We start from the raw sequence: 16,000 nt of genomic DNA on the forward strand, positions 1-16,000 counted from the left end.
ACAGTGGCAGTGAAGGAGTTCATATCGTGATAAATTCTGGAGCTTTATTAGGAAATGTCATCCTATGGTAGGGGGAGAGCACCCTCCACTCTTCCTCATCCCTGAGACCTGCACAGTACTACTTGCACAGTACCATGGCTATTATTCAGATGACCACCCAGACTCATCCCTAGAATATCAATTATACTCAATACATTCTGATAGTATCACGATGCATAATAAATTTAGACTTTTCCAAGAAAAATATTCATATAAAAAATAACTGTATACAAAGTACAGTATTTTACACGTTTTAAAATTCACCTTCATGGAACAACTTCCCAGAGAAATGGGGTGTTGGCTTGTTTGACCATAAGTGAACTTAATTTCTTTCAGATTGTTTTTGATAGGTCTCCCACTACCTCAGCAGCTATTATGTATAGTAGCTGCCCTCTTCCTATCGTGCCTTGCCCCCTCCCCTGTGTGATGTCATGCCAAGATGGTTGCTCCCACCAAAGAATCCTTCTTCCCAGCATGCCCCTGTTCCCGCCTAGAGAGTAACTTAATACTCGCTCACCTCCTACCACCTAGTGACATCACCAGCTCCTCCATTCCCTAGTCACTACCTCACTCAACCCCACCTCAGCCCCTACAAACCCCACCCCAGTCTCTATAAAAGACTCTCCCTGGCCCAGCCATATCACTTTTGTCTCTCCTTTGTTCAGAGATAGCCTGGCAGATCTATTCCCCTGATAAAGGCTTGTTGTGGCCTGGTCTGGTCTTGGTCTTCAGCCTTTTACCTGACATTTCTAATCTAAATAATCAAGCATAAAAAATGGATTCAACCAGTTCTAGATGGTAACTACAGCCTCAATCTCACTTCAAAAGCAAAGACTTTCACTGTAAACATCTCAACAATTTCCATATATAAACTTTATTCCATTTGACATACAAAAATTTAAACTTAAGAAAATGAAAATATGCACCTTTTACATGTCAAAGAAAAGCAAAAGTTTTAGCTTTTGAGTTGGCCTGCAAAAAATTCATTAGAGGAACAAACTGTTCTACAGTAGGTCTGAAAGAAGTTTGCAGTGCTTCTGAAAGTTAAAACTGTTTTCAAGATTACTTTTTATATTTAAATTTACAGGCACTGACCAATGTACAAATATTTACATAAGTTAAAAACAACTTTAATAAACACTGCAGCTTTTTTAGCAGCTAACACTACTTCAGGTGTAAAATACTAAAAAAGGTATTTTATAAACAAAGTGTTTTTATAATTATTTTATTACAACTTACCTGAAACACTTTGTAATGGCTTACTGCCTACAAATTCCAGTTTAGATAACAATCCTATAATGGCACAGAAAAAAATTCTGATTCTACAAATAGGATATAATCTTAACTTTGATGTTTCAGTTTGTGCTTCATATCACAGGGCAAACAACAAAAGCAGGAAAATAGAAGTACACATTGCACTATGCTATCATAAAACACAGAAGACTTAATCTTTTCAAAGTCTTTGAAACAACTCACTAACAGTTCAGTGACTGCCTTAAGCGCTCACATTACCATACTACAGGGCAAAATGTATTGTTGTTTCCACACAAAATCTAAAGCCATCTCAAGAGTGTCTCCCAGTCTCAGAAAGCACTCAAGAAATGCTATACAGACACAGCCAAAGCCTCAGTCTATTCCGGGGAGGCAAATGAAGACTTAAGGCAATTGTCCAGTATTTCATGACTCTGCAGTGATTTCACTGATATAAAACATTTTATTTTGCTTCAAATAACAAAAACTGACTTGAATCTCCACTAGAACAGACTGAGACAACAAACCATCTACTATAGGTGACACTTTAAGTTTGATGAATTAGACCTTTTCCAAAATTCCACACAACTCTTTCATATTAGCTTGTGAATAGTCAAAGTTGTATCAAAAATCTGTTACTGGTTCAGGTAATTCCCAAAATATATTTTATTTGATCACCTGAAAATTCATGCCATAATATTACTAATCATCAATGTAAACATTTTCAAAAATACATTTTTAAATCAAAAGATTTTATTAAGAAATATAATAAAATATGCAATCTTTATATAAGTATGTCCTTTTAAAAATAAAACATGAAAACAAGAAGAACAATTAAAAAGAAACTATGATGGAGGTAAACAAAATGTATTATGATGTAACTCTTGTTCTTTATTTCTCAGAAGAATTTAAGAAATAGAGGTCAGTTATCTTTTCAGGAGAGCAGTTCTTAAAGGTAGTATACTGTTCAAATCTCTTTTGTTTTTCAATCTGTGAAATGACTAGGAGAGAAAGAAATTCAAAACATAAAAGAAAATGTTATTTAAAACCTCTACATTTGCAGGTCAAATTTTCCTATTCTGGCTGACAAACTGAGAGGACCTATGTTTTCCTTTTTCTTTTCTTTTTTGAGACCAGGTGTTGCTAAATTGTGCAAGCAAGAATTGATCTTGTGAACCTCCTGCCTCAAACTCCTAAAATGCTGTGATTACAGGTATGTATGGAGCATGGCACCCAAGGCCTAATCTGAAGGATAATGTAAGACTTGCATTTTTAACAGTTATTAGAGTAAAATCCATTTGTATGACTAAATAGTGAAAAGCTTGGCCCCGGGGATTTAGCTCAGAGGTGCGGCCTGCCTAGCAAACACAAGGTCCTAAGTTTGATCCCCATACCAAAAAAAAAAAGTTATGCCTCTAAAATGACTTCTTAGTTCTCTGGTCCTTTTCTCTTCTGAAGCAATCCTTCCTATGTCTCATGCTACACTACATTTCTATTCCCTGAAGATAGGGACCTCAGACAGCAAAACCACTGATGAATAAGTTCATATCATGGACATAAGCACAAGTGTAATTTTTTTTAACTTTTCAAAATAGTAAAGATAAAACAGCACTACAATTCCCTGTGGCAGTAGGGTATAAAGAAGGAAATGCATGGATTAAACTTCAGCTTCCTTCCAAGACTATAATAAATTTACTGATATTTAAAGGAAGGAAGAGTTCATTTGGTTTTATTCAATCATTTTGGGAGTTTTTAATCTCCATAAAAATGTTTATTTCCAAAAAAGCGAAAATCATATGAATGAAAACACCTAGTTCTGATGGAAAAGTACATCTAACATCAAGCAATGAATTTCCTACTGTGTTACGTTAATGACTTCAAAACTTAGAAATCAGGATTATCCTATCCTATCACATAAAATTTTTTCCTCCAAATTCAGATCCTTGCACGTTAGGCAAGCATTCTACCACTGAGCAACACATCTAGCCTCTTCCCCATTTTCAAAGCACACTAGTTCATTAAAGTTTCCAAAGTTAATCTGACACACTGTTTACCTTTAAAAATTGATCTTTGATCATGTCAAACTTCTGTTTTTCATGCACGGCTCTGGCTGTATTTGTTCCATCAAAAGGTTCTGCAATGTTAAATGTACATATAAAGAAGAAAGAATTAAAATGAGCTTTTTTTGAGGTGTCAGGGATAAAACCCGGGGTCTTGTGCATGTTAATGCTATGCAAGCACTCTGCCTAAGCTATATCCCCCCTTCTTTTTTTGGTTGAGACAGGCTGGTCTTAAACTCACTATGTAGCCCCGGCTGGCCTTGAACTTTCAGTAATCCTCCTGCCTCTATCTCCCAAGTGCTGGGACAACAAGCATGCACCATCACACCCAGCCACCATAATTTTTTCATTAGGCTCAAGTACATGAAATTGCCAATATATGATCACTTTTGACATATAAAAGTTAATTTCATGTGGTCTGTTCTAATATCTTTACTAGATTTATGAATATAGAAAGGTTTAATATAGAGCTGGGGATTTAGCTCAGTGGTTCTGCCGCCTACTCCTCAAGGGCAAGGACCCAAGTCCAATCCCCAATACCAAAAAAAAAGAAAGGTTTAATATAATTATAAGCTATCTAATGAGATAGCTAGAATTCAGTGAAAGGGTGACAAAAAAATAAATCATCAGCATAGGTATGTTAAGTCTAAATCATAAAAGTGCTAAGATTTCTGAAGAATTACAGAGATTCAAGAACCTACCCGCAGGGGAATAAAAATTTAAAGAATAAAACATTGTCTAGAAGAATAAAGCACTATATTCAAGAGAAGTGCCTGATGGCAAATGTTAGAGAAAGGTAATTTTAAATTTAATTTTAATTTAAAAGCTGATTTTGTCCCGCAGGAAAAGGTCAATTGGTCAACAGTTCAGGGAGTATGGTGTGTGTCTTTAGAAAGAGATACGAGAAATCTGGTTCACAAAGACAGAAATCAAAATAGCAAGCAGAGAAGACCAGAAGGTGGTGTTTTTTTGTGTGAGTCCCTAACACATACCTTCTATGTAAATACCTTGACACCACTCACCCTTCACCCACAAGATAGAAGAGGCTATAGAGAAAAAGAAAGAACCCAGAAGAAGCCAAAGAAACAGAAGATAATATTCAGAAGTGGAGGATAATATAGGACATTAGCAATGAGAAGGGATGACAATGTTGGTATATGGTAAAAATTACTAGAGATTAAGAATTTTGGTGCTGGGCTGGGGATTTAGCTCAGTGGTTCCGGTGCCTGCCTCTCAAGCCCAAGGTCCCGAGTTCAATATCCGGTACCAAAAAAAAAAAAAGAATTTTGGCACTGAAAAATAGGAGGAGGGAGTACTTAGAAAGATCATGCCAAGTGTACTTTTCAAAGATAAACGACTGAATGCCTTCCAGCTGAAAGGGAAGGATGGAAGAGAAAAAAATGAAGTTGCTAGAAAGAACAAAGGTAGCTAAGAGGAAAGATCCAGAAAAAGTTTGAAAGAATAGGAGACCTGATAGGTTCACTTTAGCCATATAATCAAAGCAGGTTCAAAATTTTTTAAATTCCTCTATTTTATATTGCTTAGAAAGACTATTTTTAAAAGGAGGTATTTTTTTGGTCACAATACTATGAGGTTTTTTTTTTTTAACTAGAATAAGGTCATATGCCAAACTGTATTAGATCATATCACACATAACACTTTACAACAGTGTTTCATATTCAGAAGAACACAAATAACTAAAATAATATACTTATTGTACAATTTATAAAAAAACCAAACGCCATAGCAGATTTAAATTCTATTTAACAAACTTAAGATGCTACATATAATCCAAGATTAAAATATTCTTAGGGCCGGTGATTTAGCTCAGTGGTTTCACCACCTGCTGCGCAAGCAGCCAAGGACCCGAGTTTGATCCCTGGTACCAAAAAAAAATAAAAAATAAAAATAAAATAAAATATTCTCAATCTGATGATGCTGATTGTCAACTCATCTCAACTCATCGAGATTTGCAAAGGTCTCCAATTTGGCATCGATGAGAGCCATTTGTTTTCCTTTCTTTGGGAAGTGCTGGGGACCAACCCAGGGCCTCATGCATGTTAGGCAAGTGCTGTCAATTTTGCCTCCTGGAGTCAGTTTCCCACCGATTCACATAAAATGTTTCTAACTTATATTCAACCACATGTAAATTAACTTTAGAGAACAAAATTATCTTCAGATCATTTAATTTTTAAAGTAAAATCAAGTTCATAAAAATCTAGCTTACATAACAATATTTTAATGTAAAATAAATTATTTTATTTCAATATAAGAATCATATAAAGATTATATTTTTTACATCTATAAACCATGAGATTAAGAATCAACCACAAGAAGAATGCATAAAAATGGCGCAAATCTTACCAACTAGAAATTTATTATTTATCACAATTGAAGAATTTTAAATCATGTTTTAAATTAAAAGTTTAAAGTTAGAAGATTCGTAAATCATTTCAGAACATAAATATATCATTTTTTCACTGAAATACAAGCTATAAGCAGTGGTAATCCTCTCAGTACCATGACACTAAATGAATGGTGAAGAGCAGTCATGGGGAACTACCTTCTACACAGATGTATTTATTTCTCCACTCAATACCATCAGGCCTTGGAATGGCTTTGGCTTCACGGACTGAAATCATTTGACTGTTCCAGCTATAAGAAGAAAAGCATTAATGTCAACTATTTTCATAAATTTCCCTTTTATTGTATCAGCAGTAAAGCCTACCTTATTATCTTAACAAATACCAAAATAAGCCTCAAGCCTCAGCACAATGTCCATTTGCCTCCTCTATTTTTTGTACTCTACAGAGCACTTATCATCCACTTGCTTATTTTCTTCTGCTATCTATTATATTGTTATTTATTGTGTGTTTCCCCAAGTAGAATGAAAGCTCCAAGATTAAGATACTCATCTATTTTTCACTGTTCACAGTTACTTAATACATATTAATACACATTTACTAAATACATGAAGCAGTAGAGAAAAATTTTAAAAGTGCAAGTAAGCAAAAATATATAAAAACTGCTAATAGTAAGAATTTTTCATTCGTTAAAACAGAGATATTCTTCTTATGTTGTTTTCTGGAACCAATAAATAATTTTTGTTCAGGTATATCTTCTTTATTTGTATGACCTAGGAGAAAATTTTCTAATTTTCTAAAGTAAGCAACTGGATACTGTTTTAAGAACACAATACTCTACAAAAACTTACTATTACGGTTACATATCAGATGCAGCTGTTAATAGTAAAATTTTATTCAAGTGAAACAGTTTTATCAACATGCCTGAAGGTTAATTATTTGATACGCAGTATACACAACTTTATATTTCGCCTTTTCAAAGATTTTTTAAAATGTTCTCCTTTCTAGCAGTTATTACAAGTATTTTTTTACTTTCAAGAAACAACCAAAAATATGACTACTTGGCTTATATACAAGAGAAAAATCAATCTGAGAAATGACTGAAATCTTTTCTTTGACAACATTAGCTTTCTCTACCATTTTGGCAAACACAGACTATGACTTGGGACCTCCCAATTCCACTCACCCTACTCTTCCTCAATGTATCAGAAAATCTTCTAAGAATATAATCTTGGGTCCAGTAAGATGTTGTTTCTGGAAATGTTGTGGTTAATTTCTATATTAAATATAGAAGAAAAATTGTGTATGCTGTGAATTTTGGTCGTTGTGACACAGCCTGCAAGTATCATTTTCTATTTTGTTTTCATCAAGAGTAGTGTGTAAATACATTCTATGGAGAGCTTTCAGTCCTTTCATTTTAGGTCCCTCATGTACTGCAGTTACATTAGTATGAACTCCAAAAAGTCTGGGCATGCCTGTAATACCTACAACTCTGGAAGGCTGAGGCAGCAAGATCATAAGTTTGAGCCCAGCCTGGACAATTTAGAAACTCAGTAAGACCCTGTCTCAAAATAAAAAAGACTAAGGATGTAGTTCAGTGCAGAGGCCCTGAGTTCAACACCCAGAGGAGAAGAGGAAAGATGGGACAGGTTGTGGGTCTGAGGATTGGAAGGGGGTGGGGGGTCCAAACAGAAAAGGAAGAGTCTGCTCTGTCACAAAGTTTCCAAACTTTTCTTAAAAGTTCAGCTGCAGAGCACTTTCACAGCATGTGCTAGACCCTAGGTTCAATCTCTTAGCAATCCAAAAAGAAATAAAAGAGTATTAAAATACTATATCCTGGGCCGGGGATGTAGCTCAGCAGCACAGCAACCGTCTGGCAAGTGCAAGGCCCTGAGTTCAATTCCTCCTAGCTCCCTCCAAAATATACACACACATACATACTATATCCTGCTTTAAATTACAAGTTTTGATTTCTTAATGAAAGGAACTCAATTTTCACTATTGCATTCGTATTAACTTCAAACCTGAATTTGTATTATTTACCATAACTGAGTTCTAAACTGGGTCAACAGTATGTAACACGTATATGCATTTTATTAATTGTCCCTAACCAGGTACTGTTTAAGCTTCAACCAGCCTAGGTAACAGTTATTTAAATGCCTACATCATCTGAAGTACTTGAAAGAAAAATAAAGTTGGTTTTCATCTTTTTAAAACGGCGGCAAAGTTTCACACTTATTAAAGAGAAGGAAAAATAGGCTCTGCAGACCGAGTTTGGACCAAATAAACTAGGCAAAAAGAGAGAAAAAAACAAACCCTACAGTGCAGGGCAAACTATCGAGCAGAGTCACAATAGCCAAAAGGATTCTGGATCACCATCATTTAGTCAATGAATTTAAATGGCAATTTAGAACTATTTTCCTTATTCATTTTTTTTAAAACACACAAGCCAGAATTAAGCCCTTTACCAGACTAATCCATTCTTAACTATCATTTATTTGCCAGTCTTCTGAACTTTATAGTCACTTAGCATCAGTTCACTGTTTCCTGTTCAATTCCGGAAGCCTGACTTCAAGCTTCACTTAAGGATTTTGAATGGCAAGATATAAGTGATAATTACTTTTATTTTCCTTTTTTTTTTTTAAAGAGATGTGATCTGGCTATCTTAGAGACTGGCCCTGAATGCCTATGTTTAATCTTCCTGCCTCAGCCCCTAGAGTAGGTGGGACTATGGGCACGTGCCACTGTGCCCAGCTAGAAATTAATGTTTTTTAAATAGCCATATAAAAAAAACATCTGTGACGTTTATACCACATTCTTAAACATCCTTTTCCAGGCACTTAATTCTATCTTTTAAATAGAGGGAATTTTAAAATTTAATATCCCAAAGTTCAGAAGAAGTCCTTATATACATTTTAACAGCTTCCAGAATTCTTTTCACAGCACCTAATCCATTACTATGACTGTACTCCCAACTGAGCTCCCTGCAGTCAAATTTCTGAATATCTTTTATGAACAATGCAAAAGTGCTGTATGATGAAGTTTCAAAATCTCTTTCCAAGCACTGGCACCCTAGTATTATCATTTGGTACAGCAAGATAATTCCTATTAATATTAAACCAACACACAAACTTACACACCACCATCTTGTTTCAGTCCAACAAACAGCTGATTTTCAGAGTATGTGTATCACATAACTTTATATATGGGAGAAATTCATCTTTCTTTTGTGAATCCTTTTCCCTTGAATGCCTCCCAGTGCCTAACTTATATGACCCCATAGGTGAGGTCAATACAGTCTAACAATGTTGCAGTTTCAGAGACAGACCTGCACTTGAATCCCAGTTCTCCTACTATATAGCTGTATTGCTGTGGTTAAGTTTCACACACACCAATTTCCTAAACTTGGCAGAGGTATTTTTAAGTATTAAACAAAATACATAGCCATCATTTAAATATACAGGGAACTAGGTAAACAGGTCCTAAAAAAGTATTAGTGTTGCAACATCTTAAAAAGTAATTTTAGAACACCCATTAAACTCTTCACAATCTCCTTATGTCACATGTAATTTTACAATTTTTCTTCTTTTTCACATAGATGAAGGCTCTTGTTTTTATCATCACAGTCGCTTGGGACTTACATTCAGATCCTGAAAACTTTTTAATCTGGATCATTTTAACTTCATTCTTACTGAACTACTTTCCTCCAGTACTTTCCCTGCTCAGTAACTTTTAAATTACTTTAAGGATCTTTGAGTCTAGGCTACAACCTCAACTTCTACTTCGTAATTATAGTAAGTACTTACCAGGAACCCACTATCTGGCACTGGGCAAGATACTAGGGGCAGAAAGGCAAATAAAACAGGCATAAGCAGTCTGGTAGAAACTGAACTTTGAAGAATCTGAATAATGTTTCTTCTTTTATGTGCTACACTGTAAATCATCTTTCGAGTAGTTTCTTTATAGAGCTACAAGCATCACTGCAGAAAAGACAATACCAACACTGCTGTAAGTGTCATAGTTAGGTGTAAAATCTTAGACCAGTGATGACAAACCTTTTAGAGCTTTGAATGATAACCAACAGCCCACTGAGGCACATGCACTGTAAGTTCACCATGTAGGTTGCCGTAGGTTTAGGCAAACTACCTGAAAAATGACCCATACTAGCAAAGACACCTTTGGGTAAATTATTCTCTCTCAACCTGTTCTTTCTCTATGCCTCACTGATAAAGTATGAGGGCGTGATATAATACGACCTCACAGTTATCATGTAAACTTAGATAATGCACATATTCTGCTTAGAAGTATTTTGCCACAATTATTAACAACTTATTAGTATTGCCCTCTTCAAATCCCTTTAAAACAGTATGCTAAGGTCACTGTATCCTCCTCTAAGAATGTAAAATTCTAACTCCTTTCTCTTCTTCCTCCAACTTTTCCAGACTGGTAAGATCTGCAAACAATTCCTAGTCACACTCTATCTGAATTTAGAACTCCCAAAAAACTTTTAGTTCTCTCCATCCTGATTGTACACTGTTTGTTTACACATTGCTCTCAAAACAAAAAAGGAAAAGATACAGCCTTTGATTTGCATATCATACTAATACAACCCCTTATTCAGACATCAAGCATAAATTCAACTTTTCCAAGTTTATCATTAGCTGTATTTTTTACTATAAATTTTAAGTTCCTGGAAAATAGATGTTCCAAACTACACAAGACTGAAAAAGAGGACATATATGCCCTACTATAAAATGAGGCAGCTAAACATAAAACGGGATCACAATGAATCAAGTAAAACTAAAACTGTAAGGTTTTACTTACTCAAATTCTGTAGCATAATATTTAAGAAAGCCCAGTAAGAGGTCCCCAAGACTTGATTCATTCTTTGAGAGGTAAGGAGGAATATTACATGGAGTCTGATGTACAAGGTGCAACTGTATAGCAGAACTAAAAGATTCCTGTTTAAAAACAAAAAGGAAAAATGTGAAGCCATTTCAAATACACACTAAAAAACTTTATAAATCCTGATCTAGATTCTTTGAAGAAAGAAGAAATTTTCTTTGTATTGACAATTTGGAAACTTGAAGATTTTCTTCCACTAAAGATTTTAGCAATAATTTGAATAAGCCCAAAGGTACCTGAAAAAACGAAGATACTCTAATCCTTGGCTTGAATATATCACTTAGTTAAAATCTTCATGGTAACAAAAGATTTCTAGCTTATACATAAAATATTACATACACCATGACTCCACCCAGTAACACAGGAGTATTTTCATACATGTATCTCCTTAACTGTTCCTACAAGCAGCAGATGTACTTTATGTATGAAGGCTGAATCAAGCACAGTTAACAGCTTTGTCTACGCACCACTTAATTTTCTTTCAAAGGCCACAAAAGGAGCTTCCATTATGTGAAACATACTTACACTGATTTTAAGGGTTTTTTTAATTGTTTTATTAGGTTTTTGTATTTTGTATTTCAGAAGGAAAAGAAGATAGATGTTTAAAATGAACCTGAAAAAAATAAAAGCAGGGAAAAGAAGAAAGATAGCACACTTACAAACAAGTAATATTTACCAAACTTTTACCTCAATAGTAATAAGGGAAGGTATTAACTGCTTCCAATCCAGGCCCAAAGAAGACATTCATTAGAAAAAATACTAATAGGTACTTCTTTTTGGCCTGTGGTATACTATAAATTTTCATATCTGATCTTCCCTGTATTACCAGCAAGTACTAGATCTGAAAATACTAAGTGAATATTGAGATTTTTAACTAATATATACTCGTAAGTTCAAAGATAATCCTTTTTTCCTTCTTTTCTAATTTCTTTCATTCCTTCATTTTTCTGGAACTGAAAACACACTAGAAAAGCACTCTACCATTGGGATTGGTCTACATTCCCAGTCCTGTTTTGTTTTTTGTGGTAGGGCCTCAAAAACCAGGTTGCCCAGTCTGGGCTTGTACTTGTGCTCCTCCTGCCTCAGTTTCCTGAGTAGCTGAGATTACAAACATGAGCCACTGCATCTGGCAGAAAACAAGGTAATTTGTACAGTGACATCAAAAATGGTTTTCTGTATTTCACCACTGCCATCAGAATAGAAACTGGTTTTTTCAAAAGCAAATGGTTAAAGTAACAGAATGACAACTAGAGGTAAGGTTGTCATACAAAAACCTTAACACAAAACACCTATGTAACACAAAAACCATGGACTTATAGGTGTTATTTCAATGGATAACATCTAAATAATATCAAGTTAAATAAAATGTAAAAGCATCCTAAATAACTAAATGTAGCACACAGATAGAAGGTAGTGAATTACTGAATGCTAGTTCTCAAAAAGTATCAATAAAAACAAGAGCAAAACAATAAAAATATTCACTCCCTAGTTATATTGCCTATAATTCTACAAATAATGTTCACCTATCAGAAGTGATTCCCTTTTTTAGAAGAAAATTTCTATTCCAACCACAATTGTTCAAAGTTTTTTTTTTTATGGTACCAGGGATCAAACTCGGGTCCTTGCGCTTTCGAGGCAGGCACCAGAACCACTGAGCTAAATCCCCGGACCCTCCAAACACAATTGATAAAGCTTGCATTCCTGAACCTAGGGACTTATTCTTATGTTTCTAATAGCTATCATAACACTCAAGTAGAAATTAAGATGGGAGCTAGGAAAACTATCTCAATTTACAATCAAGAGTAAAGGCAGGGCCAGGGATTTAGCTCAATGGTTTCGTTGCCTGCTGCGGAAACGCAAGAACCGGAGTTCGATCCCCGGTACCAAAAAAAAAAAAAGAGTAAAGGCAAAAGAAAGAACACTGCCTTACAGCCTTTTGTCTCTTACTTGTTAGGTACAAAGCTGGACTTAGGGTAACATTATTTAAAACTATAAAATTTAAATATTTTCTGGAGAACTAAATCAAAGGTATAATGTAGATCAAATGATAAGAAAGGCAGTAGGCACAATCCTTAAATGTCAATTAAAAATTTTGAAAGTCAAACAGTGGGTTCCTATTTAATAACTCCTGATCTGAAGGCTTTTTGTTGAATAATTTAAAGAAAATATTAGCGGCTGGGAATTTAGCTCAGTGGTTTCACCACCTGCTGTGCAAGTGCAAGGACCCGAGTTCAATCCCCGGCACCAAAAAAAAAAAAAAAATATATATATATATATATATCAGCAGTAAGATTAAAATTGAAGAGTTGTAAGAGCTCTTCTCTTTTTTTTTTTTTTTGGTATCAGGGATCGAACTCGGGACCTTGCACTTGGCGAGGCAGGCAGCGGAACCACTGAGCTAAATCCCCGGTCCAGATCTCCTCTCTTAAAATGTTGCATAATCTTGGACCAACAATTTGATCAGTCTTCTCTTTTCATGATCATAAACAAGAGTCATGTCATGTTTACTGAGGTCAAACTGAAGGGGAAGGTCAAATGTAAAAAGAAACAGAGCTACAAGGAAATGGGAATACTATCCTTAAATTCTCAGTTTTTGCAATCATCCACATTACAGAAAGATTCTCTGCTTTAAGAAAGATGTCAATAAAAACTTTAAAAGAGAGCTCCCTCTTGCAGTTACCTGTGTAAGAAAAATATACAATACTTCAGGTAGGATAAAGATGTGCCAAACGAGTTAATACATTAGAAAGCATTCAAAGAGCAAGACAAAATTGAAGGGGGAAAAAGTAGCCTTAACATTAGAGTCTAAGAGTGGAAAAGCAATTCAAATGATATCTATTTTTTCATGAATTAGATTTTTTAGATTACTGATATTTACTGTTTTATTTTTAAATAAAATAAAGATTTATTACATTTCTGGGATCTTATCTTCAGATTCAAAATCATCAAATGTATAATGACCTACTAATTCCTAAAACTATTTTCCAAATAGTATTTAAAATGTTGACATTTTTAATGATATATAATCTTCCATCTCTCTTAAACCAAGGCCAAGCTAACACATATTTAAAAGCAACCTCCTGAAAACACCTGAAGTCTTTAATTTTTATCCACACAACTACCTACCAAAAATGGCAAAAATATTTTCTGCCAGATTCTATCCTTTTTCTGAGGTTGTGACATGGTTTCTTACTTTAACCTTCAAAGTTTGAAATTTGGACAATTAAGCACTTTCAAGAGTAAGACTGGCTCCATCATTTATATTGCTTTTTTAAGTCAATGGGAAGTAGGAATGCTCAATAATTCTACACAACACAACTTTTAGAGATAATGATGTTTTCACCCCTCCCTTTCACACTCAATATCATAAGCAAAATGAAATGTATCAATATCTTGAATAAGTACTTTAAATATTACATCCAGGGCTGGGGTGCAGGTCAGTGGTACAGTGCTTGCCTGGCCTGAGAAAGGTCCTGAGTTAGATCCCAGATAGAAAGATAGACAGACAGACAGACAGACAAGAAGGAACAATATGAACATATGAAACATGAACATTTTCTTTTCCTATGTATGTGTGTTTCAATATTGGGGACTGAACCCAGGGCCTTTGCACTGAGCTGCATTCCCATCCCTTAATTTTTTTACTTTGTGATAGGGTCCTACTAAGTTGCCTCAACCTCCCAGAGTGCTGTGCTTACAGTAGATATGTGCCACCAGGCTCAGCCAAAATTTTCCCTTTGTAAAGAACAAAAAAAAATTTTGGTTAAGTTCTAAATCATTCTCAAGCTTACATATGTAAGCTTAAATTTTGCCCTATCTGCTTTTCTTAAAGAAAAGCATCCAAACAGGAATGATCAGGTATATACAAATAAAATTTGATAAGGAAGAGAAATTAGGTGAAAAGTTATTAGGGAAGAGCCTTCCCTAAGAAATGTAGTATAATGAAAAAAATACCACTTTTTTATCTATTATTTGTGATTATAGCATTTGAATCAATCATAATTTTATATAATGTTAGTCTCTTCACATTTGAAACAGACAATACCTTATAAGTTCATGTGTTCAGAATTAAAGAAATTGTGTATGAAATTTTGGATATTAAATAAATGATGGTTATTACTAATAATAAACAGGCTGATTTGCTTGTTCCGTTAGACAGACCACTAAAAAACTGCTCTGCTTATCAGCTTATAGATTTCATGCAAAACAAAGAAACCTTGTACTAAAGGGAGTGGCAAGTCCTTACTCATATAAGCATCAATTTTGTAATACAAATAACTGGATTTAAACATTTAAGATGGCAATGTGACCACACCTGAATGCAAATTAGGACATTCCTAATCTGGCAGGTCTTGACATTAGTATTTTTCAAGGCTTTGAGGCCAGGCTAGCACTGAATTTACTTCCCCACCACATAATAGGGTTATTAACAAAATAGACATGACAGTTTAGGACTAGCAATAGTGGATAAGAACAGAAGTCAGGACTCTGTCATAAAAGGAAAGTTAGATAATGAGAAAAATAGAATTCAGAAGTCAATTCAGAATATATTAATAAGATCCAGGGTGGGCATCTTGTCACGAAGTATTACCTATGCTCCCAAGCACAGCTCGTTAAACTGGAACTTCCCTAGAATCATATATTGGTAAAAAGGATTTCACATAGCATAGGGTTTTTCAAGTAAGATTTTTGCAGTTCCATTTTTCAATAAAACCTTTTATTAGGTTAAGTGTAAGTTTTAACTATTAGATTTTTGCATGCTGAAAAGTAGCTCTTTTTACATTGAAATCTGGGTCTTAAAGAAAAATAAAGCTGGAAAATGAAATAGTAAACAACTACTCTCTCTCACCTTTTAATATGCACTAATAAGAATAAACACAGAGAGAGAAAAAAAATTCAATACTGTAAAGCGAAAAAGTTAACTTACTTTTATTTCTGTACTTGATGCTTTCCTTTTCCATAATTTTTAAGACCAATCCCAAAGTATATGGAAGCTCATTCTAATGGTTTTTCATAATAGCAGAAATTAGTTTGTAAAAGGAGGAAGACAGCCAGATTCCAGTCTCTTCTGATAGATGACCCATCAGAAACTGGGAGAGCCCCACTAAAGTAAGACTGTTACAGTGAACCTTATAGTTATTGCACTGTCAGTGCACATTATAATAACTGAAGCCCAACATCAGTTCTTCTCAATTACCAGGGATTACATTTAACTAATGTTGCATGTTAGGTATACTGATTTTATTTTGTGGGATACATTAAATAAGATCCTACAAAATTGATCATACAAGCAGAATGGTATAGTCTCCTTTATAACAGGACCATTTACTAAGTTTAGAAAACGGCTCTTCTTGTATGTATGAAATGTATACACTCGGTACA

At 34.6% G+C, this 16,000-nt stretch overlaps 1 protein-coding gene across 3 annotated transcripts in view; it reads right to left on the reverse strand.

Annotated features, from left to right (window-relative positions):
* Positions 1–892: 892 nt before the first annotated feature.
* Tent2 (terminal nucleotidyltransferase 2) overlaps positions 893–16,000 on the reverse strand; it is a 59,163-nt gene continuing 44,055 nt past the window's right edge. Inside the window, exons 13-16 of one of the 3 annotated variants that reach the window (XM_004870214.3) lie at positions 10,538–10,674; positions 5,914–6,005; positions 3,345–3,424; positions 893–2,291 (exon numbers count right to left, since the gene is read on the reverse strand). In XM_004870214.3, coding sequence (XP_004870271.1) covers positions 2,217–2,291; positions 3,345–3,424; positions 5,914–6,005; positions 10,538–10,674 — 384 coding nt within the window. In that variant the 3' untranslated portion in view covers positions 893–2,216. The remainder of the gene's footprint in view (positions 2,292–3,344; positions 3,425–5,913; positions 6,006–10,537; positions 10,675–16,000) is intronic. The other 2 variants (XM_004870213.3, XM_087201167.1) reach the window with 2 other exon arrangements.

This window comes from Heterocephalus glaber, unplaced genomic scaffold (assembly GCF_053883595.1).
Source record: "Heterocephalus glaber isolate CG9 unplaced genomic scaffold, H.glaber_assembly_v1.0 deba00001757, whole genome shotgun sequence".
NCBI classification, from domain to species: Eukaryota; Metazoa; Chordata; class Mammalia; order Rodentia; family Bathyergidae; genus Heterocephalus; species Heterocephalus glaber.